This window comes from Pteropus vampyrus, unplaced genomic scaffold (genome assembly GCF_000151845.1).
Source record: "Pteropus vampyrus isolate Shadow unplaced genomic scaffold, Pvam_2.0 Scaffold472, whole genome shotgun sequence".
NCBI classification, from domain to species: domain Eukaryota; kingdom Metazoa; phylum Chordata; class Mammalia; order Chiroptera; family Pteropodidae; genus Pteropus; species Pteropus vampyrus.
Genome location: NW_011889253.1, coordinates 371,620 through 396,542, shown reverse-complemented (window position 1 = coordinate 396,542; position 24,923 = coordinate 371,620). Strand labels below are relative to the sequence as shown.

Here is a 24,923-nt window from a genome sequence, read left to right as displayed (position 1 = left end):
AGGAAGCTAGAGTGGATGGCAACAAAACACAGTAAAAGTTTGGTTGGTGCCATTACTAGACTAGACAAAGTTGCTGTCAGTCAGGAAACTAACCTATAAAACTTCTCATGTACAAAAAGAAAGACCTAGCCTTAACTTGGAAAAATGACTGTGTGATCATGCTTTCAGCCAAACTTGAAACTGTCGTTCTACCTAACTGCATACAGAATTTACTCTCCCCAAAGTATGGAACTAACATTTTCATGACATTATGCATTATTGAGCTAACAGGGTACAAATCAATGAAACTGCTTCGAGTCATATTTCTTAAATGGTCCAATTGTGACCACAAGCAAATACATCCAGCCTTACACATAAGCACCAAAAGTTTGCTGCTCCATTAAGTTACGTTGTTAGGATTGTTTCTTTTTTAAACATCAGTCTTCTTCCTTTCCCACTAGGTATATAGGTAGAAAAATAAATGAAGTCAGCACTCTTTACTCCTCACTAGAATAAACTGTGACTCAAATATGGTGAGTGGTTATTTGCAAGGCTATAATTTTTTTAATGACAGATTTTCCTAAAAGAAACCACTATAACATCTGTCCAAGTACTCCAAGGGAAAACAAAAAATACATAAAGATTAAAAGTCTATTACTTTAACAGCACATTGCCAAACACGGACAACTAGGATAAAATGTCAAGGAACCTTAAAAAATAACTTTAAAAGATGCAACGTTCAAGTCATTCAAACAGGTAGGGTCCACAAAAAAAAATCAGAACAGAAAAACAAGTCTGAGAGCAGTTCTACTTGTGCATGATGGCAACTCAGACTGTACTTTAGGTTCATTCAGGTGTCTAAACCCAACAGATGTATGAGCAGAGTTTTTTTTTTTCTTCTTTGCTTGGAGATGTGCACACAGATTAGAAGAGAGGAGAATCTTCCAGATGCTGATGTAAGCACAGCAAGCTTAGTTACCCTTTGATAACGTATGAAGGCAGGTTTAGTTGACTCAAGCATTATCAGTTTCCCTAAGAAAAAGTCTTATGCATGCTGAAACAGACGAGTTACTGAATTTGTCATGCTAAGTATTTACAGTCATTTTCATAAAGTGAGCTCAGAACCTGACAGAATAAAAAAGGTAGTTGGTAATTTCTTGTGTATCGTTTTACAACTTGAATAACTTCATGGGTAAATGATGCTCAAGTTCAAAGCCCCTCAAACATACATTAACAAGAAATTATTGACTGCATGAAGAGGCACACATCATATAAAATGCACACTTCACAGGGTTCCTGCATAGCAGGAAAGTCGCTACCACTACATAACAAATGGCTATGCCAACAGAGCTGCCACAGAAGGGTGCAACAGTAGAATTCCCTTAAAATCTCAAGGAGTGTTTGCAACAGCACAGATATCTTAAGGAGAATAAGTACATTTTTTGGGGGGGATAATTTTCATTGGAAAATTTAGACATCGTGTAAATAAACCAGTTTTCGGACTGGGTAAGATTTAAGGCAATGCTACTCAGACTTGTGGGGGGAGAGAACCCACAAAAGTTTCTCTTTTCCGTCAGAGACATTTACAGGTCAGAATCAACATTAGAAAGTATCCCCATTCCAAGCATTCAATGCAACTTTAGATATTTTCACCATTACAAAATAGCATCCACTTTCATATTCTCAATATGAAATGGGAAATTGTGTACTCTTCCTTAAAAACTGTAAAAAAAAACAAAAACTCATGGCAGCTTAGGTATTTCATATTAAAAAGTAACATGAAAATGAAGATTACACCGGCATGCACAGAGAAGTCACTGCTCTTATGATAAGCTCTCCAGGGCACTGAATTCTCTGACGACTGACTTCGGTGTAGTGTGCAATGATCATGGATTCATAAATTAACTTTTAACATCAACTACAGACTAACGAATGACAATTAGACACAGTAAGTTCAAAAATTTTACATTTTGCTCCTGTTTGGCTGCTAAAGAGCAGCAATTTAAATTGATATAAAAACTTCTGACCACAAAGCTTACTATACAGATAAAGTACAGAATCAAAAAGTAAGCAGCAATTGAGTTTCTTATTTAAACTTATCTGGTATAGAATATTTACATTTTTGGGAAGAGAGACCTCCAAAACCACCATTCTCTTTACTCCCCTCCGGCCCTCTGCCCTTTTCCACCCACCCAGCCCCTCCAGATTGAAATCAAGTACCCTGAACTATATACTCCTGTACTTTGGCTAAGCTGGCTGGATGTGTCTCCTTCTATGGTCTTGATCTGGAAGCAAAGAAACTAAGTCTTGGAAGTCATCTGCAGCCTTCTTTTCCCAGCAGCAGTGTATTGTAGTCGATGAACCTGCTCCTTGACAGCAAGGGGGAAAAAGGGCCCCACACTTCACACCCCAACCTCAACAGGGCAAGATCTGAATGCCAACAGCCTCTCGTACCACAACAGGCCACCAAAGAAAAATAAAAGAAAAAGGTTGTGACAAAGGCAGCAGCAATCAACACAAGTTTCCCAACAAAGGAACAGCTCCTCCCTGGGCTCCTCCAGAAATGACACTCCTCCTTTCCTCTCCCCCGCCCCTCCCACAAAACAAAATTAATTCACATCACAAGAACATGATACGATTAAGTGTCAGGTAAATATAAGAAAGAGTAAATCTGTCACTTTTTTCACTTTAACTGAGACATAAAGCTAATGAAACATACATCACTGTGAAAATAACTTTCTAAAATAGATCCAGTCTACATAGTGCAGCCAATAAAATGTAAGAGTTTGTTCACAATTTGCCTTGTACAGGATATTTATATTCTTTCAATGCCATATAAATAGCATTTATATACCTTAAACATTCAGAGACATGCACTGGGACTTTTTAGGTAGTACGAATTTCTTCACAATCACATGTGCAAATTTTACAAATCACTAAGTGAATATTAGTAAGTTTAGGCTGGACTGTGTCTCGTATTATCCAACAAATTTAGCGGGGGTTCAGAATCATCCATAGGAAGAACCAGGCGTGTTCCCCGAATGACCAGTTCATGGTCCCCAAATGCAAGTTCGCGATCCAAGGCATCTTCAGAACTGTTTCCTATAAATCTCCTCGGGGCACCGGATGTTGCTGATTCTGTGTTCACAGTAGAATCCCCATATGTCAAACTAATATCACCGTCATTGAGAATAAGATCGGAGTCATCATCTTTCAATTGTTCCTGGTTCTAAAAGCAAATAAAATAAGTTTTAAAAATGGTTATGAAATTCAAGAAACATTTCCAACAGGGAAATTTTCAAAGACTCCCTATTTAACCCCTCAGGGGTGGCCTGGTGCCCTCAGGATAAAGTCTAAAGTCCTTCTACCGGCCTAAAAGACACTGTTGACTTGGGCCTTCAGCTTCATCTCACACCACAATCTGCTTCCCTCATCCCAACAGCCCCACTGTGTACTGGCTGGACAGAACTGCTGAGAGCTGCTCACATCTCTTAAACTTTCTGTTACCTCCTGTCCCCTGCACCCTCTTTCATGTGATGAATGCCTACTTATAGAGGTCTCGGCTTAAAAGTCACTTTCTCCTAGAAGTCATCTTTGACTTTCCAAGGCTAGCGGAGGTGTCCCTCCTGTGTTCTCTCATAGCATCCTGTACTTACCCATCTCCCTAGAGTGGTACTCACCCTCGTATTATAACTGCATGGGTACTGGTCTATTCTGTACCCTGCCCCCCACTAGACTAAGTCCCTTCTATTCAACAACCTAACAGTTTGGGGCATGCAGAAAGTATTCACTAAACATAAGTTCAACTGGTTATTAAATACGTTTATATAAACGAAGCTCTTCCTTCTGTATTAACAATGCCTAGAAATATAATATCCCCAAACATATTGAACCCTTACTGCATACTTGTCTCCCAGCTTGATAAACTTTGGTTGTAATGGAAACTTTGTGGCCAAAAGAGTATAATTAAATAAAGTTCTACAAAAATGGAAAAAAGTCAAGAACATATACTGCCATTCTGATTAAAAAAAAAAAAAGTACGTGTACATAGAAGTTTGGAGAGGTATTCAACAAAATGATGATAGAATTGCTAATGATTTTTTTCTTCTTTATAGTTCTGTACTACCTGAAATTTTATTATAATGAACACATGTTACTTTTAAAAATCAGGAAGTCACTTTTTAAATGAAAAGAGTAAGAATCATTCTAAACACTTAGCAAAAAAAAAAAAAGTCTGTGACTAATACTCCTTGAGGGAAGCAGAGCTGATAGAAACATCTTATATCCAGCTCTCCAATCCTATGTGTGTTTGAAAATTTTAGATTTGTCTAAGATAGTCAAACAGACTGAGGAGACTATTAGACGAAAGTTTTAAAAATTTAATTTGCGGTTCCTAGGAATTTGATTCAAAGACAAAGACACATGAATTAAAAAACAAACTCATAACCACCAACCAGCCATAATCCCTTCCTGCCCAAACTAGTTAAAACACTAAGTCTGACTAGTATCTATCACTTGACTCGCAGTACAACAAAGCTCTGTGGCACCTTCACATGTCAGCAGGGGCTCTTCAGCACCTTCTAATGTATTTATTAAGTTTGAGGCTTGGGGAAATATCTATCAAATTTTAAAATGCATATGCCTTTTGACCCAGCAATTTAACCTTTAAAATATATTTTGTATACCTTTATATACTTGAGTAAATTTATATGCATAGATATTCATCATAAACACTGCTTATAATAACAAAAAAGGAAACAACTTAAAGATCTAGCCATAGGAGACTGATTAAATCAATCTTGGTGTAGCATACTGTGCAGCCATGAATAAAGAGAAGGTAACGAATCTCATCTTGTGTACCCATGGAAAGGTATCCATGATGTATCATTAAGCGAAAAAAAGAAGTAGCAAGACAACATACTGATTATGATCTCATTTGTGTAAAACAATAAAAAACACGTTTGTGAAGATAAAACATATCAGGAAGCACCCACAATAAAACCTTACTAAAGACTACCACTGGGGGATGTAGGTGGAAGAAGAGCGACTTTTATTTCTCACTTTATACGTTCATACTGTTTGAATATTTGATCACAGCATATTATTTTTATAATTAAAATAAGTAGTTAACAAAAATAACATTAAAAATGAAGTTTTATGGCCGTCACAGGTTACACTGTGTCCTCACAAAAGATGTTGAAATCCTAACCTCCAATACCCACGAATGTGGGAAACAGGGTCTTTGCAGATGATCAAGTCAACATCAGGTCATTAGTGTGGGCCCTGATCCAATACAGTGGCTGTTCTTATAAAAAGGGGAAATTTGGACACATACATACACAACACAGATGGAGAACATCATGTGAAGATGAAGACGGAGATCTATGTGATACATCTATAAGCCAAGGAATGCCAAAGCTTGCCAGTAAACCACCAGAAGTTAGGAGAGAGGCATGGAACACATTCTTCCTCACAGCCCTTAGAAGGAACCAACCATGTCAACAGCTTGACTTTGTTCCAGCAGTACTAGGAAACTAGTACAATAATGTTGTATTTTGCTTTAGTCTACAGGACACACTTTTGGTGATGGCCAAGTGGGTCTCTGGAATCCAAAAGCTGAGCCTGACTTATCAATCAAGTTGGCTGACCCCTCTGCACAGAGCCACCAGGGCACAGAGGGGATAGAGAATGTGCTTGAGAGGGCGGGCTTTGGCAATGTGGGAGGGAGACACAAGACAACATGGGGTGTTTCCCCTACCCCACCAGCACAATTTGTCTGAAATGTGCATGACTTAATGTAACACAAAGCTGTAGGGTATTCCTCCCTGCCCCAGGTGCCACCCTCACTAAGTCCACTCTTCCCCACCCATTCTCTGTGGGGTCTGTGCTAACGCACCACCACATAAAAGGTCATAGGGTACTGGGGGGTGCATACCTACACTGCTTCACCACAGCCTTAACTCTCTACTCAAGGTACTGTATCAGAGTATTCAAAATGGGTGGGTTTTGTTAATATGAGCACTTTCTTTGATGCCACAGATTATTTTGAAGAGTTAGGTTAGAAGCAAAAGATTTTTTAAAAGAACTTGAAAAATAAAATGTTCATATTTTAAAATAAAAGCTCGTTAGCATTTCTGACTACTTTCTTTGTTGCAATACTTACCAAATCACCAATCATATTTTGGTAGCCAAGAAAAAAAATATGGCATCTAGATTATATCTAGATGTGTTCACACCTCCCAGCAATGCAAAAACAGAAGTAGATAAACCTTTCCTAATATTCAAAAGATTACAAGTGTGAAATAAAAGACTATCTGTTGCACTTTAGGAAACTCAAAAATTGTTTTATTAATCCTCTCAACATGACAGTGACAACCATAATTTATAAATTAAAGCATACATATTTAGTGCCAAGTTCATATTTAGCACACTACAAATCAATGAAAACCAGCATGGAAATAGAATTATTTACTAAAATCACCGACGGTAAGATGAAGTACTATTCAAGATCTGTTTTCAAATGATGTTGCTAAGCCTATGAATTCTATTTATAGATTTCAGTGTATTTTCTAGCTAAGCAAAACATGCTTATATTTTCTCTCATAGATTTTATACCTTACAGACAAGCAAAACAAAATAAGCAACCCAGCCACAGAGCAGATAAATTTAACCTAATGAAGAACTTAGATTTTGGATAAAACCCACTTACTTCATAAGCCTGGGGGCTGGTTAGGCATCTTGCGATGGGGCCACAGCAGGCAGGGAGTGTTGTCGTGAGAGGAGGCCCACTATGTGTCAGCAGAGGCTTCAGATAGCTGTGGTAGTTAAGGAAGAGCTGCGTTCTTTTCTTCACAAATTTAAAACAACTCATTTGATAACAACCATGGTCACAGTGTACCAATCACTTCAGAGGATAGCAAAGGGCTTTCACATATGTTGTTTCATTTCATCACATTATGTCAGTGAGATAGCAAGGGGAGATTTTATTATCTCTGTTTCACAGACATAGAAACTGAGGCTCAGAGTGGTCCATGATTGGCCTTTAGTCACACAATTAAGTAAACGAAGGACCAAAACTCAAACCCAGATTGGTTTGATTCCAAATCCTCTGCCCTTTCGACCACATGATATTTTCAATCCTTGAGCACAGTATTTCTGACTGTACTAAAACCAAAAGGAAGACAAAATTACTCTCAATTTAGCACTGAAGGAGATACAAAGAAAGTAAACAATGATTAACAGAAAAGAGATTAAATATTCCAGTAGTAGAATACACTAATTAATAGTTTGAATCATTTATTGTGGACTCAGCTGGCCTCTTGAAGAGTTGAAACTTCAGTATCAAAGGAAATTCAATTCTAAAAACATTTTAAAAAAATTACATATCATGAATTCCTCAATCATAGACTCTCATTTCAGTATTCATTTAGCCTCCAAAAAATAAGAAAAAAAAGGGAAAAAAAAGAGGAAATCAAAAGAAAAAGTAGAGAAAGGGGGACACATACATATTCCCAATTTCTAAAATTACAACCTAAGGTTGTTCTCAATTTAAAATGAGGAAGTCAGAGGAAAAGTCATGAATTCTCATATTTATAAATACTATGTAAAGATTAAAGTACTCTATATAAATGCACTTATGTACTTTATAAAATATCTGGCTACACAAAACCACTGAAAACCTGGAATGATAAATTCTACTTGTTCACTGAGTACAGAAACTACCAGGTCTTAGTCTAGTGGTAGTTAATAGGGTAGTATTGAGGCTAACAAGTCTTGGTGCTTAGCTCTGTATGAACGAATTCCTTAAAAAACAAAACTTACCAAACATTGACAAAAGAAAATCTGAATAGTTTTCTATCTATTAAATAAATTTAAAGCCTTCTTATACATAACACTTCAGGCCCAGGTGACTTCTCTGATAAAATCTTCCCAGCACTTAAGAAATAACACCAATCCTCCAAAACATGGAAAAAGAGAAAAATTCTTCCTCACTCATTTTATAAAGCAAGCATGATCTTGTTACAGAAACTCAACAAGGCATTACAAGAAATCACAAGCTAGTATCTCTCATGAAAATAGACACAAAAATCAGACACACAAATATTAGCGAATTAAATCCAGTGACATACACAGAGAATAACACATCATGACCAAGTAAGATTTGTTCCACCAACACAAGACTAGTTTAACATTCAAATAATCAATGAAAATCAGCCCAATAACAGATTACTGGAGAATAAAATAAATACATGATCATCTCAATTGATGCAGAAAAACATCTGATAATATTCAATACCTGTTCACGATAAAAATAAAAACTCTCAGCAGACTAGAAATAGAATATTCTTAACTTGAAAAGGATATTTCAAAAATCTACAGTTAACAACATACTTAATGAAATATTGAAAGATTTCCCCATGAGGTCAGGAATAAGAAAAATGCCCACTATCATCACTTAAATTCAATACTGTACTGGAGAGGTCCAGCCAGTGTAATAAGACATAAGAAAGAAATAGAAGGTATTGGAAAAGAAGAAAAAAATAAAACATCATTATTCACTTGTTTCTATGTACAGAAAACCCAAAAGGATCCACAAACTATTAAAAATGATAAGTAAACTTCAAATACAGAGGACAATCTGGTGACAGCCAGAGGAGAGGGGGTTTGTGGGGCTGAGAGAATGGGGTGAAGGGTTAAAAAAGTACAAATTAGTAGTTGATGGTCACGGGGATGGGGAGCACGGCATAGGAATGCAGTCAGCAGTAATGTATTGACCATGTGTAGAGCCAGAGGCAAGATAGAGTAATCAGGGAGATCATTCCATAAACTATATAAATGTCTAATCAATGTACTTTTTACTTGAAACTAATAATAAAATAAAATTAAAAAAATAAGTGAACTTAACAAGATTGCTGGATACAAGGTCAATATCTAAAAATTCGATTGTAGATCTAAAATATAACAAGTAGAAAATAAAATAAAAACCATTTGTAATAGCATCAAAAATATCAAATACCTAGGGATAAATATAAAGAAAGATTTGTTAAACTTGTCACTGAAAACTATAAAACATTAATGAGAGAAATTAAATAAGGTCTAAATAAATGGAGGGAAATACTGTGCTCACAGATTGGAAGACTCAATGTTGTTAAGATGTCAGTTCTCTCCAAATTCGTCTATAGACTTAATACAAACCCAATAAAACTGCCACCGGATTTTTTTTTCGTGTGTGTGTGTGTAAAATTAGAAGCTGTTTCTAAAATTTAGATGAAAATGCAACGAACCTAAAATAGCCAAGGCAATACTAAAGAATAACAAACTAAGAAGATTTCTCCTTTTGGATAGCAACTTACTATAAAGTACAATAATTAAGAGACATTGAGTTTGGTATTGATGTAAAAATAGACAAATAGAAAAGAGAGTCCAGAAACAGACCCCCGTTTACATGGCTCAGTGATTTACAACAAATGCTCCACTGCAATTCAGTAGGGTAAGGATGGTATTTTCAATAAATGCTGCTGGGTCAGTTGAATACCCATAAAGAAAAAAGTGGATCTTCACTTACACCTCATACCATACACAAACTCAAATGTGATAGCTTAAAACAATCACACTTTTAGAACAAGAAAATATGTTCATGACCTTGGGATATAAAAGATTTAAGATACGGAAAGCACTAACTATAAAAGAAAAGATTGATAAAATAAAGCTTGTTAAAATGAAGAATTTCTGTTCCTTAAAAGACAGGATTAAGAACATGAAAAGGTGAGATACAGACTGGGAGAAGATATTCACAATACATAGAACCAACAAAGAACCAAATTCAGGAATACAAAAAGAACTTCAAATCAGTTAGACGACTCAATTAAATAACAGGCAAAATAACTGAACAGACACACTTCATAAAAGAGGATATCGAAAAGGTCAATAAACATATGAAAGGATGCTAGACTTCACTGGTTATCAGAGAAATGTAAATTAAAGCACAGGCGATATCACTACACACCCATCAAAATGGCTAAAAATTAAAAGGCTGACAAATACCAAGTAGTGGTGGACATGTGAGATAACTGGAACTCCCTTAACTTGCCGGTGGGGGAGTAAATCAGTTACAACCACTCTGGAAAACTGGTTGGCAATATCTATTAAAGCTAAACATACGCTTGCCCTAAATTCCACTCTTAGGTATCTAACTCAAGAGAAATGAGTGCCTATCTTTATCAAAAGATATATACATAAATGTTTAGCTTTATTTGTAATAGCCAAAAGCTGAAACAAACCAAATGTTTATCAACAGTAGATGGTTAAAAAAATAACCTGTCATATATTCACACTATGGAACAGTACACAGCAATGAAAAAGAATGAATTACTGATACAGGCAACAACATGGATAAATGGTACAATATTGAGTGAAAGAAGCAACACATAAAATAATACTTAATATATGATTCCATTTAAATGATGAATAAAAACAGGTAAAACTAATCCATGTTGCCAGAAGTAAGAATAGTGGTTGCTCTTTTGGTGGTGGAAGGGGAAAGCATTACTGACTACAAGGGAACACAGTATGTCTTCTGGGTGCTGAAAATGTTCTATATACTTTATGTGGGTGGCAAGCACACATGTATGTATACATAGGTCAACACTGATTAAACTGTACACTTAAGATTTACATACATTACTGTATTCAAATTGAATCTCAATTATAACAAACAATCTGGCTATACAAAATCGAGAATGATGAATGATTAATTCTACTAGGGCACTAGGTTTTTAAATTACCAGGTCTTAAACAGACTCATAGATACAGAGAACAAACAGATGGTTGCCAGATGGGAGGGGGGTATGGGACAATGTGAAAAAGATGAAGGGGATAAAAAGTACAAATTGGTAGTGACAAAATAGGCATGGGGATGTGAAGTACAGCACAGGGAAGGTAGTCAATAATATTGTGATAACTATGTAGAGTGCCAGGTGGATGCTAGACTAATCGGAGGGATCACTTCATAAATTAGATAAACGTCTAACCACTAAGCTGTATACCTGAAACTAATACAAAATAATACCGAATGTCAACTGCAATTGAAAAATAAAAAATAATAAAAAAATTACCAGGTCTTAGGCTAGTAGTATTTAATAGGGTAGTACTGAGTCAAACAAGTCTTGGTATTTGGTTCTATAAGAATACTCAGAAAAATAAGCTATTATTCTACTCTTTACATTAGGATCATTTAATTATTTTTTATATTATGCAGAAAATATACAGAACATTTAATGAAGGAAACACTAAACAATTTTTGTTAAATCAGAAGGATGAAAAAGCCCCAAGAAATATGGGAGTGGCTTATGCCCAAAATGCTGATAATGGAGCCAAAAGCAATGATATGATCATTAAACAATTTTAAAGAGCCAGGCTCTCTCCCTCTAATAGGAGTCTTAATACCACAGATATTCTTATATTTTCATTTTCATACAGTAATTTAATTTTGAGTAATACAGAAAGTGAATATAAAAATTTAGCCAACAGAATATAGTAAGTAGTAGATTGTAATAATAAGTGTTAAGTACATTTTTCTTAAATATACAAGGCTTTGACCAGAAAGGCGAAAGCAAGGAAAAAAATGTTATGTGGTTGTCCCAAATTTGTTTCAATGGAACATAAACCAGGTTTTGATTCATTTACTGATAAATCTCATCCAGAAAGGGCATCATGGTCCCTTTTCCTAGTTCAATTTTCAAATAATATTTAATTTTAATAAATAGTAAGTGATAAAATGTTTTTTAAAAGACATGATCTAAACAGGTTACAGAATATAACATGACTCAACATATAGTTGTGAAGAAGACTGTTACAATAGGACAAGAAAGAAATTTGGCAAACAATGAAACACTGGCATTCTGAATAGAGAGGAGAATCTGCCAGTCTTTGGAAAGGTCAGAGAAAAAAGGCATATCACTGCCTATTGAGGTATCTAACATTACTGCACTCTATTTTGTTATTTTTTATTAAAAATTATTGGGGTGACATTAATAAAATCAAATAAGTTTCAAGTGTATAATTCAACGGTAAGTTCACTACCAAAGTTAGATTTCCTTCTGTCACCAAATATTTGTCTACATTTTAAATCTTATTCTCATACTTTTTCCTAAGGCAGCCTTTCATCTTTTATTCTAGCAAGTACAGTGACAAGAGCCAACAAATACTTTTTTCAGGATTCACTAAATTAGCTAAAGGACAATAAATATTAAAAGTCTGCTCAATAAATAAACCTATATATCAAAGAGTCTGTCAAAAGGGCTCCTGAGTCTCTTCATACAGCCAGCTTCTGCAATAACCAGTCCCTACTGCTTTCATGGATTTTCAGAGGAATTCATTTGTGTGGGTTTCCTTTAATAACCTCCTCTACAACACTGAAGGGGAAAGGGAAGACCAAAGGTAGGTTTTATATTCTGCTTCAGGAAGAGAATGGTCAAAACAGTCATTCCATTAAATTGTAATTGTCCATGTCCGGACTACCATTTTTTTTTCAAGGATACTTATGATCAAAGTTGTACCATATCCGGAAGAGCCAGGCACTCTCTGCTTTGGTAGTTCTTCTTTCACTTTCAGGAATACCCTGCAAACAAATAATAAAGAAATCAATACAAACACAAAGATAAAAACACATTTATTTACAGTCGTTTCTTTATAGAATCAGAAATATAGCCTATTATGTATAAGAAACTCTCCAACATGGGGAACATTAGAAATTTAATAGCTTACATATTGTGGCTTTGGAATAAGAAATTGAAATGTTTTTCTGAAAACTTCTATGACCAAGGCTGCTTGCTGATTTATGAGTCTACTGTCATTTAAAAAATCAATGTGAGAAAATTCACCCCTTAAATCTGAAAGGCTTACACCCACAATGTGAATTGCATCTTAAATAGAAAACATCATACTGACAACCCTATCTTGGGGAGTTTGTCATGGGTCCCAAAAGTAACTGGCATTTGCAAAGTTGCTACTGTGTACTTAAAACACTGGCAAAATGAAAGCAAGCAGGGAAATTCCATGGTAAGCCTGACAGGCTAGGAGGGAAAACTAATATAGCAGGCAGGCCTCTTCGAAAATAGCTTCCAAAAACATAAAGTGGGTCTTTATTGAAATATGGTGTAGTCAGTAGTGGAGCAGTTAGGCAACCTGGTTCATCTCAGCTCTGGTGTGAACTAGCTGGCAAGTTCTCTTCCCTCTGTGGCCTGAATTTCTTCATGCAATGTGAGGGTTGGAGAATCTTGAAGGCCCTTTCTAGCACATATGTTCTATTGTTCCACGGTTTTCGTAGAGCAGAGAATTTAGATTCTGGGTTTTGGTTCCTTCCTACCCTTCATGATCCTCAAAATAAATGAATCTTCCTTTCAACATGTATACACGATATAAAAATATTTGAGAACACTGAATGCGCTTACAAATGCCCTCCAGAACACCAGTATTTCCTTTTACATCAGTAGGTATATGTGTCTCATTTTTTAAAGAACAATTACTCTATAAATCTCATGATCTCCTCATTGCATAAACAGCTGTACACCCAATCCCCCCATTCTCTGTACTTACTATACTACTCCTCTGTGCTTCCCAGTGGTCACACAAAACATTGAATAAGCAATATAACAAACCAAGGCATCCATAGGGCTTTGAAGGCAAGGGAGAAATGGTATTTTTTCTGTATGTCACAGGTTGTACTCACCAACCTGGCTCTCTCCCTGTCACTTCATTTCCATTTCTCCTCTGTGATGATAGAGGTGACATAATAGGTGGAGAGTTATGAGATAGTGATCAAGCATTTGTCTGCTGAGCTATATGATAATTTTATTCTTGTTTGGACATGGGGTAGAAGCACTGAGGAGCTATTACCCGCCTGGCCAGCAGCTCAGCATCATGGGAATTTATCCAGCCTGGTTTGTTCAGGTATTTCAAGCCCATGGAATTAAACTTTAAGGTCTGACCACAAAAGAGGCAAGTACTTATTATATCACATACACGTTCATCACTCAACAGCTAACAAAATTAACATTTAGGAAATGAATCTGCTGTATGTTTTTTTGAACCACACCCTGAAGACAAATAGACCTGTGCTTGTTTCAAACAAGAAAAAGAATTGTTTTGAAAGAGATGCTTTCCATCTTCCAAAACCTAATTCTGTGATTTCCCATCTAATGTCTAAGAAAGAGTCATGTATTCAGTAGTGCTCAGAAACCATTAAAAAGCAGATGGAAAATACCAGAAAAGAGTGGTCAGTCTAGAGAAGGCACTGTGTTACACTGCAGTCAATCTACCAGATTCAGGTGCAGAGGAACAACTGAGAAAGTGACACATGGAAGCAGGCATGGAAATGTGGGCAAGGCTGAGGCACAAGGTAAGAAAGTGCATTCTCCTGAACAGGCAGGGAAGACTGGCTGAAGATTCCAAAGCTTCAAGGCAGCTCTCAAGGGCAGCTGCTGGTCATCCAATTTGAAAGTTACACAGGAAGAGCAGCTGGAGTGGGGCTTACATCAGAGACAAGTCTTCATGCGCAAACCAAAATGGAAAAAGGCTCCCTGTGCCAGAGCAGTCACTTGCAAATCCAGGAGCGCTTATGGGACAGCTCTGCTCTGTAGCCAAAGCCCAGGTTGGCCCACAGATATGAGAGCTGTCACCCTTGATGACTACATGCTGTCTAAAATTCAGTTTTGTCTTTATTGCGCAGTGAAAAAAGCCAGGAATGATGCTAGTTAAAAGCTGATGCAAACAGGAGAGGATCTAGATAGTGGTGGCATGAAGTCTATGGCAGACTGTTTTCTTTTCAAACAACTGCACATTCGACAGAAATGCCAAGGACAACACAAACGCATATTTACCAAATGTTCTTGGTCTGAATCAACACCAACCCTAAAGGAGAAACACAAAAGGCAAATAAGATCTTGAAGCCAAAAAAAGTCTATCCACATATGTATGTAGTCAGGCAGCTACTTTTTTCAAAACAGAAGCTATGGAATGGTTAATGTTTTCTTGCTTCTCTCTGGTTGTTGATATAAATTTTTGGCTCCTGCCACTTTCTTTAGCAACAGCTTGGATCCTCAGGCAAGCAGTGTCTACTAATGATTCTCTTTCTGCAATCTCACTTACCAGTTTCAGCAAAATAACATTTGCTCCTCTGAATATAAGTCCACTGTAAGCAGAGTCTGGGAAAGCAGCATTGCCCGTTACTGAATAAGAACTACTGGGTAGTTACAAAACAAGGCTGGCACAATGCAGTTCCAGGAGGGAGTTGCATGTTTTCGGACCTCTCCGCTCTCATGGTAACATTCTGTTGTGATGACTGAAGAGAGGGTCCAATTACAGCTTTTTTTTTTTCATAGGCTATGGATAGACATTAGCCTTGGTTCTTCGTAATTCTTTTTCATCTGCTTAGAATTCCTGCTTTCCATATCCCAGGGAACAGCTTCATTATGAAGTTCTCTTTGACTCCTTTCTACCTTCTCAACATGAGCACACACTAACTCTGTTAATTCTTTCTCTAATCTGTCTCTCAGGTCTTCTCTCCTTTCCATTCTAATTACTCAAGCTCAGGCCTCGTTCTGACTCTTGGTGTCTGTAGAAACTGGATGTAAGGTTTTCCAGATGCCAAGTTCTCTCCTAGATTTAGCTGTCTGAAGCACAGCACTCACTGGTTATCCCCATGATGAGACTTTAAGAGCAGCTTATAACCCAGAGGGTCAAGTCTGTGTGGCATTCAATACTCCCTACAAGTTAGTACCCCTCCACTCCAAACTACCTTTCCCCTCATTCTATTCTACACACCCTCTCTTCGCCATACCTGACTACTCCTCTCCCAAATCCCTGTCCTCTCCCGTGCCTCCATGCCTTTGCTTGTGTTGTTCCTTCTATCTCAAATGCACTGTCCCTTCAAAAAACAAAATGCACTCTCTCACTTTTTTCTACTCCTTTTTTGAGTTCCAAGTGAGCCATTCTATGACCCTCTGAAGCAGAATCATTTTTTCCTTTGTCCTTTTACAGCACTTTCTAGATTCCTCTATTATAATACTTGGAACAGTAGAGTATAGTTATTTACCTGTCAGTCTCCCCAAATAGACTGTGAGCGTGAGGGTAAAGGCCATGTCTCAATTCACCTCTGTATTCCTAGTGCTACACTCTGGGGATACGGAGGTGAATCGAGACATGGCCTTTACCCTGACACACAATAGGTGCTCAAATATTTATCGATTAAGGTCACTACTACAGACAACACAGAAAAAACAGCAGTGTGAAATGCTGTAGCAGTAGCATCTCAGAATACGAGTAACACTGAAGGGAGGAAAATGATGCAAGACCTCATCTGGAAGGCAAGTGAATCACTGTCAAGTACTTAAAAACAGATGGCTATGACTAGATTCTTAATTTCAAGAAAAGCTCAGTTCTTCTTTGTTAAAATGGCCAGAAGCTGTTCAATATCTTCTTAGCCACATGAAACTCTAACCACATTTGTGCATCTAAAGTGACACCTAGTGGTCTTACGGAGAGCACGTTTGTAATACTTAGAACATTTTCAGAAGCCAATTAGATGTAATGAACATTTGGAGAGCACTTATTATCTTCCAGGCACTGCACTAGGCACAAGGCATAGACATGAATTAGACACAACCCTTGCCCTTGAGGAGTTCTCAGACTCCTGGGGGAGACAGAAACAACTAGAGCATAATCCCCAACGCTTTGCAGTCTAGAAGAGCTGGGTTCCAACCTGGCCACAGTTCCTTTCTAGTTGTGTGAACTTAGTCAAGTTACATAGCCCGATGAACTGTGATTTTATCACTTGAAAAACAGGGATTATACCACCACAGAGTTCCTGCAAGGATTAAATGAGAAAAATGTATCTAAAGATTTAAAAAGAATATCTGATACATCATTAAGTAGCTCTTATAACAATATTATTAGTACAAGTCTGATTGAAGTAAGCGCTGTAATAGAGATACTCAATGTTAAGTAAATGGAAGAGTGGTTCTGATACAAAAGAAGAGGAGAAAAAGGAGGAGGCACTTGAGCTGTGTCATTTCGTGGGAGTGAAAGAGAATTCCAGGCAAGGAACAGTAGGAGCAAAGGCTCAGAGACAGAGAAGTGCAAAGTACATGTGGTAAATAACAGGGAGCCAAATGTGACTGTCACAAATTATGAAAGGACGCAGGGACAGCTAGCTGGCTCTAACTCACTGAGGATCCATTGTCCACACAGCAGCTGGAATGCCGCTTTTACCATGCTAAACAGATCATGTCACTCCCTGCTTTAAAATACTACAAGATTTCCAATTGGATTTTAAAATCTAAACTCTTTACCATGTCCTACAAGACCGGAAAGCAGGGGTCCAAAAACTATGGCCCACAGGCCGCATCCGGTGCACCTCCTGTTGTTGTTGTTGTTGTTTTTTAATGCAGTCTTGCTGGAACACAGCCACACCAACTGATTCATACACTGTCTGTGGGGCTTCACAATAGAGTTGAGTAGCTAAGACAGAGACCATTATGGCCTGCAAGGCCTAAAATATTTACTCTCTGGCCCTTTATAGGATGTTTTTTGCCAACCCCTGCCACTATAGGATTTTGCTCACCTCATTTACTACCTACCCTTCAATCGCTATACTTCTGCTATGAGGACTTTTTTTTTTCTGTTCATTCAACGGGCCAAGTTTGTTCCTGCCTCAGGGCCTTTGCACTTGCTTTCCCCTCTGCCTGGATTGCTCTTCTTCCTGCTCACAGTTTAATTGGCAATACCTGTACTTCAGGTAAACTGAGCTTAAATGTAACCTAAGAGAGACCTTTCCTGACCATTGCCTATAAAATATACTTGATCCCCAGTCACTGTCACAACATTTTGTCATCATAGCATTTAATATCATCTAAAATTTTCATTTTCATTTGTTTACTAGTTTATTGTCCATCTTCTCCCACTAAAGAATAGACTTTATGAGACCAGGGACCTTTTCTATCTGATTACTACCACCGTACCTCTCTAGAGCAGGGTCTCAACATTCATATTACTGACATTTTGACCCTGATCACTCTGCTGTGGGGGGCTGCTCTGTGCACAGTAGGGTGTTTAGCAGCACCCTTGGCTTCTACCAACTAGATACCAGTAACAGCCTCCTATCTTTGATTGTGACAATCAAAAATGTCTCCAGACATTGCCAAATATCCCTTGGGGGGTGGCAAAATCATCCCTAGTTGATAACTACTAAGTTAGAGCTTAAAACAGTGCCCGGCACATGGTTGGTGCTCAATCAGTATTTATCGAATGAATGACGAAAAGGCACATTTGCAATGCTGTCTAAGAGCTTTACAGACATTAGCTCACTGAATCCTTACAACAACCCTAGGAGGTGGGTACTACCACACACACATTACAAATGAGGCAACTGAGGCTTAAAAAAAGGGCTTGCTCAAGATCACAGAGTTAGTAAAGGAAGGGGCAAGAACTCAAAGTGAAGTCTACGCCTACATTAATCTTAAACTTAAGGACTTATCGGCATCCTCAAAACTGTACTAGACAAATTTGGGGGGGAAGGAAGAGAAACTTAAATGCCAGCCTCTCCTAGTGAAGAGGCCCAAACCCCACCCCCAACAACAACAACAAGTAATCTAAGACTGTAAAGTAATGTATACAACTGAGAGCCAAACTATGCTACAGGACAGGAAAGATGGGGCCAAAGAGCTTGCTAAGTTGGTAAGGTGGATTCAACTTTATGTAAGTAGGGGGTTTTTGTGAGGTTTTATTTTGTGGGGGGAGTAAGTGTGGGTATTTTGTTTGGTTTGAGTGGAGGGCAGTTACGGCAGGGAACTGGTTCTATTTAAACACTGAGACTCCGCTAGGATTACTATTTTTCCTAAATTATCTTACATTTAATTTAGTTTTTCTTAGTAGAATAAGGAAGAGTCTTCATTTGCAAGCTCTTGAGAAAAGGAAGGAGTTTAACCCTTCTAAAATTTACCACCCTCATTTCTTGATGAGGCTTCTCTGTCCACTATTTAATTGTCTATATGACCTTGAACAACATCGCAATTTTTTAAGCCTCTATTTTCTCACTTGTAAAATGGAGCTATTGTGACTAGATAAATGTGTAAAATGCACTTAGCACAATGCCCAGCACATAGTAGGTGCTCAACAAATGCCAGGTCCTCCCTGAAGTAATAATCATGGTTATACAAATTACACAATATATTTTTTAGTGTATTTTCAATTATATACTATAACAACACAGAAACTGTGAGAAAGGGATTTGAATAGTAAAGAGAAAAAAGACAATAACAACAACATTTGAAGTGTTATTTAGGGCTGGCTGGTCTTTAGAAAAAGAAAGGCATAATAGAATGAAAAAATGGAGAACAGAATCTATAAAATGTGAAATACTGTTTTCTCTAATGAACCCTACACATTCTGGAAGCTCAGTAGCTCTTGAGGTCAATGACATTTCAGCCAAACACAGAACTAAAATCTACAAAGGCTTTTGCAACATAGTCTACTGTATCTATGTAAACGATGCAGAACTCTTAAGATACAAGGGAACTTTCCAACTAAATACATTAACTAGTGTGCACTGAGGAATGTGACCTTACAATCTCAACCTTGGATTGTCAGGGTAGAAACCATGGTGATCACAAAGATGAGAAAGAATGATAATATCTAGTATTTATTAGGGTTGGGATAAACTGGATTGTCTCATAGGCTTCAGATAGAAGAAAATTTTTAATCCTATCTGGTAATACAGATCAAGAGCCTTAGTTATATGCATATCCTTTGACCAAGGAATTCCACTTGTAGGAATGTAAGGAAATAATCAAATAAATGCACATGTTGTATGAAAGTACGAAGGTTCACATTGTTAATGGCAATAGTAACAACAAAATCCTAGAAACAATACAAAAGTCCAACAGTAGGAATTTGGTTAAATAAATCATAATACATCCATCCATTACAACAATGATATTTACCAACAGAGGTGCCTATTCTATATTATATTTAAAAAGTCAGTTTATAAGTGTGCCTATAGTGTTGTCCCCTTTTGTTAAAAATATATCACATACAGCAAGAGGTCTGGAAAGACATCCCTCAAAGTATTAACAGCATTTTTTAAAATTTTATTCGGCATAGTTTCCATTTTTCTGTACTACATGCTATATACTTTTTAAAAGGAAAAATGAAACATATTAGTTAAAACTTAAAACTTCCTCATGACTAACAGAAAAATAACCTGAATTATAATTTAATACGAAAATGAGGTCCCCAGTCACTACTTACCTTATATGCAAGCACGACAGCATGGCAGTGGTGCCACCACCAAACACCCACACAGTAAAAAACACAATCAGCAGTGTGGTGCTAAACATCATTTGCCGCGCATAAGTGGCAGTATCTCGAATGGCCAAGGCAAATGCCATTGCACCACGAAGGCCTAAAAGGGAACGGAAGAGATATTTCTTCAATTACTCATTATCGAGGTGAGCTTCATAAATTCAGAGAAATAAAGCACATTCTAAAAACTTAGAACCATGTGAACAAATACGTTACATTAACATACACAAGTATATACAACTAAATAGAAAGAGAACTAGCACATAATAATGACGTGCACTGATTATTTAACAATATTTTATTTTTAAATTTACTTACAGTCAGAGTCATTGTTCTTGGTGTACAGTTCCATGAGTCTTGACAGATGCATAGAGGTGTGTGACCACTACCACAACCAAGACACAGAATAGTTTCCTTTGCGTGACCTCTTTTTAGTCCAACCTCTCCGTCACCCTGCCAAAACGCTAGCAACCACTAATCTATTCTCCACTGTGATGCTTTTATCTTTTGGAGAATGTCATATAAATGGAGTCATAGTATGTGACCTTTCATTCAGCACAATGCCTCTGAGTTTCATCCATGTTGTATGTATCGACAATTTGTTCTTTTTAGTGCTAAGTAGTATTCCACTGGATGTGCCACACTTTGCTTATTCATTCACCCATTGGAACACAGACAATTGGGCTGTTTCCAGATTTGGGCAATTATGAATAAAATTGCCGTAAACATTCACATACAGGTTTTTGTGTAAAAATGTATTAATCTTTATCTTCTCCACTATATGTGACATATTTCTGAACTGGGAATTTGGAACTGGAACATGAAAAAAATTCCCAGTGAAGGAAATGGGTCACTATAAAAAAAAATATTGTATTGGAGGTTGCAACTTTAATGTTTAAGGGAGTCATATATGACCAGTAGCAAATCATTTCCGTTTAAAATGAAGCTGGCATTTGCATTGTGAGTAGTTTCTTGGAGTGGGCAAAGAGGGAATTATAACTTACCAGCAAACATCATCATGTGTTGAAAATTTGATCCAATCTTACTTCTTCTACCCAAATTAAGTAAGAGTGACAAAGGATAAATATTGGCAGCTCTTCCCACAAAAATAGCAATCTAAAATTATCAATAGGTTAAGGATTATCTCTTTTTACTATTAATATTATTTAGACTCTACATTCAAGAGGGTGAAAGATTATCTTAGGAAGCTCAGTTTCTAACACACAGTCTTTTGATCGCACTAACACAGAGCAGTCCAATGGAACTTTCTGCAATGATAGACATGTTCTATGTCTGCACTGTCCAACATGCCGTGCGCCTGAAACGTGGATAGTGTGACTAAGGTACTGAAATTTTAATTTTATTTCATTTAAGTTAATTTAAATTTAAATAATCACAAGTGGTTAGTTGCTACCAAATTGGACAGAGCAGATCTAACATATAGGAAATTCATGAGATGAACAGAAACACTGAAAAGCAGAGCTTCTTTGGTGTAATCTTAAGATTATTACTATAGTAGGCCGACTCAGATTAATTGTCAATGTTGGTAGGAGGAAGAGTAATATTGGCTAAGCTTGGCCTTGCTTCTTCAGAACAAAGAAAAGGGCAGCTCGTGTACACCTAAAACTAATTTGTATAATATTGCATGTCAACTGAAATTGAAAAGTAAAAAGGCCTTTACAAAAAAGAAAAGGACAGCTCAAACACCTCATACCACTGACACTGCTGCTAGTCCCAATGTGTTCCTCCGAGTTTCTAATATTCACTCTGCTTCAAAGGGAAGGCTGAATGGGAATTCAGAATAGTTTTAACTAGAAACCAACTTTAGTGTTTTTTCCCTCCAGTTTGCTGTCTAGAGACTCCTGCTTTACAATTACGATTTTTATTTCAAGGTTTATAATATAGCCTCCACCCCATTTTCTGAAAGGAACACCAAGGAAAAGCTAAGATTAACAACAAAACAAGGTGAAAACAGAGCTGACCTAAGTACGTTTGGAAATGGGTGGAGTCTGTAAGACTAAAGCAAAAGGATCTGTATGTAAGAATATGCCCATCAATAAATTTCTTTCTTGTTTAAACCTTGGTTAATTTGGGTCTTTGTCACATGAAACCAAACCTATATCCTAACTAATACAGTCAACAAGAGAACAACTCTCCCTGGTAAGGGTCAATTATCAGGGTAGGATTTTGTATCGAGGAACTTCACCTAACAGACTCAGAAACCTAGGCAGAATTTTTTGCCTTGTTTCTGTTTAACTATAGTGGCTCAGGCCACTTGACTGCTCCAAAATTTCTCAAAGACTAGCAGGATATGAAGTTACCAATCTCATGGGAGTCTTCCAGCTGAAGTTCTTCTCTTATTAATGGGGTTTTATCTTTTTTGGCCTGAAGTTCATTCCCAGAAGATTAAGACTCTGCAGAATGGCATTTCAGTAATAACTCACTTTCTAACAGAGATTCTACTTAGAGTTTTAATTTAAAAAAATATTTCTACCAATCTATTTGGCAGAATCTGTGTTCTGAGGTGGTTTATAAAATATCACTAATTCAGACATCCTTCTAACCACAATTGTTCCTTTTTCATGTTTCATGTTCACCTATCCCACTTGGAAAATTCTTCCACCTCACTGGGACCTCCAGTCCAAAGATCCCACTGCTTTTCTTTCTTTCAGTCAGTCAGTCAGTCAGTCAGTCCTCTTACTGCTTCTCTTTTCAGCCACATAATGATAATACTCTCTAATATCCGACATTCACTTGCTTCTCTCTGTGCTTTCTTTGCACTCACTTTACAAAACCCCAAACTTAGACCCAACTATCTCTTTTCTCCATGCTTATAGCTAAGTACTCCAGGATAAAGTCATTCAACAGGGCAGAATGATTCTACTTTTAGTATCTATCTCTCAGACTCAAATGGGTCCCTAATACTACTCAGCAATCCTACCGCATTTTTTTTTTTTTGGTCAACTCATTCTCCCAAGTCTCTACAAGAACTATTTCCAAACTTTCTCCTCAAAACTCCTGTCACTTGTGGAAACTAGCCTCCAATATGATCCCCAATGATCCCTGCCTGCAAGTATTTACAACCTTGTGTAATCCCCACTCACACCATACCAGGGTCCATCTGTGTGACCAACAGAATACGGTAGAAGGGATGATGGTACATCACTTCCAAGATGAGGTTATAAAAGGCACTTTGACTTCCATCTTGAGGTTCTCTCAGCTCACTCTCTCTGGAGAAAGCTGTGTTGTGAGCTGCCCCATGGAGAGGTCCATGTGGAGCAGAACTGAAGCCTCTAGCTAACGGCCATGCAAGTGAGCTTGGGCTGGATCCTCCAGCCCCAGTGAAGTCTGTAGAGAGTGCAGTTCCAGCCCAGGGCATGACTGCAACTTCATGACAGATCCTTAAGCCAGAACAGCCCAGCTAAATTGCTGTTGGATTCCTGATTCTCAGAAACTCTGTGAGGTTAAGACCTGACTGTTATTTCAAGTTGCTAAATTTTAGGGTAATTTGTTACATAATAGATAACTGATGGGCTATCTGCTCCTACCTTACTTTCAGCAGATAATCTCACCTCCTACTTTACAGATTAAAATAGAGGTTATCAGACAGGAACACCATCTTGCAAATATACTTTCATCTCTGCATAACCTATTCTCTCGTGGAACCATGGTGGAGTTGTGCCTCCTCCTACTGAAGGCCAGTCCCTCCCCACATGCTCTGGATTTCAACTCCTTCTGCCTTCTCATGAGGCTGGCACTATTGATTGCTCCCTTTCATGTACTCAGCTTCTCCCTTTGAAATGAATTTTAAAACTCAACGAAAGAGAGCAAGAGAGAGAGAGCATGAGCTTGACTGAGTGAGAGACAGACAGACAGACAGAGAGACAAGGAGACAGAGAGAGAGAAGCAGCCTTCTTCAGCCTTTCCTCAACTGTTGCCTTGTGGCACAGACTGCACTGCTCCCCAGTATCTCCTCTCTTTGTCTTCCCTTTAGTAATAGAGGACAGACAATATTATCTTTTCAGATTGTCAGAATGGTAAGAGACTTTTTTCTGTCATTTCACTCTGTCACTATTATTTGTGTAATAAACAAAAAAATGAAAATAGAATAAAATAGAGTAGAAAAAAGTTAAAATACTTACTTGTTATACTAAGAGAAAAAATTTATAAATTTAAATGTACTCTTATAAACCACCCCTCCAGAAAACACATGTAAATCTCAATTTTCAAAAAACTTTTCGAAATAGAACACATAGTAAAGGATACAAATGCTCCTACTACAAATGTTGGATTAAAGACATGGCTCTGAAAGGTGAACAGTGTCAGTCCCATGTAGGAAAAGATGAAATTCTCTGCCAAGAAATTGAGAAGCTCAAACAACTGAAACAAAATTTTAAAAGGTTAGTTCAGTAAATAAATTAAGGTACATGATATGAAAACACGGATATTACTAAGATAATGAGACACTTCAAATATGTACAGTTCAAGTATATCCCCAAAAATATGTGATTCAGAGGGGAGCAAGTGTACAGAAGGCATTTCCAGTCTCACAGAAAAAGCCAGAAACGTTGCCTGTCACTTTCCCC

General features: G+C 37.4%; 1 protein-coding gene across 2 annotated transcripts in view; it reads right to left on the bottom strand.

The window, feature by feature from the left end:
- Positions 1 to 520: 520 nt before the first annotated feature.
- SLC9A6 (solute carrier family 9 member A6) overlaps positions 521 to 24,923 on the bottom strand; it is a 49,493-nt gene continuing 25,090 nt past the window's right edge. For both annotated transcript variants that reach the window (XM_011382404.2, XM_011382403.2), the window contains 7 exons: positions 24,604 to 24,717; positions 21,342 to 21,453; positions 20,284 to 20,437; positions 14,859 to 14,889; positions 12,519 to 12,598; positions 6,689 to 6,794; positions 521 to 3,208 (listed from right to left, as the gene is read on the bottom strand). In XM_011382404.2, coding sequence (XP_011380706.1) covers positions 2,936 to 3,208; positions 6,689 to 6,794; positions 12,519 to 12,598; positions 14,859 to 14,889; positions 20,284 to 20,437; positions 21,342 to 21,453; positions 24,604 to 24,717 — 870 coding nt within the window. In that variant the 3' untranslated portion in view covers positions 521 to 2,935. The remainder of the gene's footprint in view (positions 3,209 to 6,688; positions 6,795 to 12,518; positions 12,599 to 14,858; positions 14,890 to 20,283; positions 20,438 to 21,341; positions 21,454 to 24,603; positions 24,718 to 24,923) is intronic.